This window comes from Cyprinodon variegatus, unplaced genomic scaffold, assembly GCF_000732505.1.
Source record: "Cyprinodon variegatus isolate N-32 unplaced genomic scaffold, C_variegatus-1.0 Scaffold198, whole genome shotgun sequence".
NCBI lineage: Eukaryota > Metazoa > Chordata > Actinopteri > Cyprinodontiformes > Cyprinodontidae > Cyprinodon > Cyprinodon variegatus.
In genome coordinates, this window is record NW_015150651.1 from 765,368 (window position 1) to 767,579 (window position 2,212).

Sequence of the window (2,212 nt, forward strand, 5' to 3'; positions counted from 1 at the left end):
TTAAAAAATGTTTTAATGAATGAATCCAACCGCACACAGTACTGTGGGAAATAACTTGGCATGCCGCATTTTTCAGGTTTCTCTTAATGCAAAAGCTTTTAAGATTCCTGCTGGTTTTTCCTTCCACTTTATTAATGCTCTACTTTCTGCTGATCTGTGGGTTGAATCTGGGTCTCTGATTGGTTAAAACATTCAGATGGTCTTCACATCATCTTGACCTATGCTAGCAACATGACCTGTTCAAGCCGATGACATCACAGCTAAAAGGGGGGGGCGAGGTTTGATGGAAAAAAACCAAAAAGCTTACGGATCCTGCTGATACGGCAGAAGAGAAGCAGTAGAAAATCAAACAAATAAACAGAAAATAAAACTTTGCTTTTTAGCAGGTAGAAATACTTTCTTTATTTCTGAAAACAATGCTTTAGAAACGTTTAAATTTTTTATTCTGTCTCTGCGACTCCTAAAGTAATGAATGTAGAACCATTTCTAGATGTTAAATGTCCTGTTTTCTGAGGGTCCTCGTGTCAGATTGTCCTCTAACCTTTTCTGTACTCCTTTCGGAGCTTCTGTCTCCTGCATGCTGGGCGCTGTCCCTCCTCCGTTTCACCTCTCTGTGTCTTTGCACTCCGTCTCTTCTAGCTTTCACAGGAAGTCCTTTAAAGGAGCAAAGAGTCCAGCAGCTCCTCCCAGAGGCTGAAGACTCATCTCATTTGATCAGACTTGCTGGTTAGCCTCTCCTCCTCTTCTTCTTCTTCCTTTTTCTGCTGCGGTCTGTCATGATTCTGCTGTGATGTTGTCTGAAGGTGCGTCTCGCTGTAGTTTGTTAACATTTCGCCCTTTATCCTCCAGCCTTTGACCTTCCTGAGGATGGAGTCATCAGGAAAAGTCCTGAAAGAGGTAGGAGTGCTTCAGAACCTGGATTGATCCTCTGGGTTCTGATCAAGGAGGCGAGAATCTGGTTTTATATTTAGTTATATTTTTAGTCTTTCTTTCTGTCGACTCCTTCTTCCTATTTCTTCCTTTCTGACTAGTGTCCTCCCTTCCAATGTTAACTTCCCTTTTCCTCATTTTTTCTCTTTCTTTCATTCACTGCAAAAACTGATCAAAAAATAAGTTGATTTCTCTTAAAATTAGCATATTTACTGAGAATTGAAGCAGGTAAATAAGATGATCAGCCAGTCCAATAATTATGTTTGCCTTTAAAATCATATAAATAGATATGATCACTGGTGGGCTGTTAGGGCCTTCAAGGCCTTCACTGCCAGCTTAAAATCAATCAGAAACTCTAACCTACATTCAAAATCTCAACTTTAATTAGCTTCTTTCCAACTGTATTGATTTATTCCAAACAATCTGTTCTCCTAGCTTTGTAGCGTCTCTCTTGGCTGCGCTGCTTCCATTAAATTTTTCTGGTCTCCAATAGTTTTTTTTTCCAAACAGATTTCAGGCTCTGCGTGTTACCATGTCAATCAATCTGCCCCGGGCCTTCAGAATCAGCAGTGCTGCCGATGTCACTTTAACTGTATTACTGAAGAAAGTTTTTTTAACCTATCAGATTTAAGATTTGCCCCACAGGGCAGCTAGAGGGCCCGCCCCTTCGTCAGCATTTTCTGTCCTCTGATTGGTCAGTTGAGATAAATGTTTACAGCCAAGTTAAGCGAGCAAAAATCTGAATTTTAGATTTGCTTTTGTTCAAAGTTTTTCTGGCCTCAATTGCTGATACAAATGGAGATACTAAGACTTTCTGCACAAAGACGGATGGAGTTAGTTTTTAAATAATCAGCGTCTTTGGTGAGTGTGAAATATTTTATTTTCATGGTTTTTGCTCTATTTTATCTATTAATTAGATGCATATTATATCTGAACGGCTCCTGGTGATGTAAACATGGCGGAGCTGTGGTTAGAGAGTAGACGATTGCTGTTGTCTTAACTGGCCTTCTTGCTAATTGATCTCTGTTTTCACTCTCACACAAATTATACCTGCTCTTGTTACATTTCATATTTGAATACTAATGGTGGTTTCGGTTTTTAAAACGTGAAAGTGGTGATCTTAACCCCTTTACATCCGTCGTTGCAAATTGTACCATATATATATATATATATATATATATGTATATGTGTGTGTGTGTGTATGTATGTGTGTATACATACATATATATATATATACACACATATGTATATATATATATATATATATGTATATATATATATA

The 2,212-nt window shown here is 38.2% G+C and overlaps 1 protein-coding gene across 3 annotated transcripts in view; it reads left to right on the plus strand.

Moving 5' to 3' along the window:
• Positions 1-2,212, plus strand: part of tbc1d8b (TBC1 domain family member 8B) — a 30,044-nt gene that overhangs the window by 24,857 nt on the left and 2,975 nt on the right. The window contains exons 18-19 of one of the 3 annotated variants that reach the window (XM_015379713.1): positions 640-726; positions 850-897. In XM_015379713.1, coding sequence (XP_015235199.1) covers positions 640-726; positions 850-897 — 135 coding nt within the window. Of the gene's footprint in view, positions 1-639; positions 770-849; positions 898-2,212 lie in introns of those variants that run through there. The other 2 variants (XM_015379715.1, XM_015379714.1) reach the window with 2 other exon arrangements.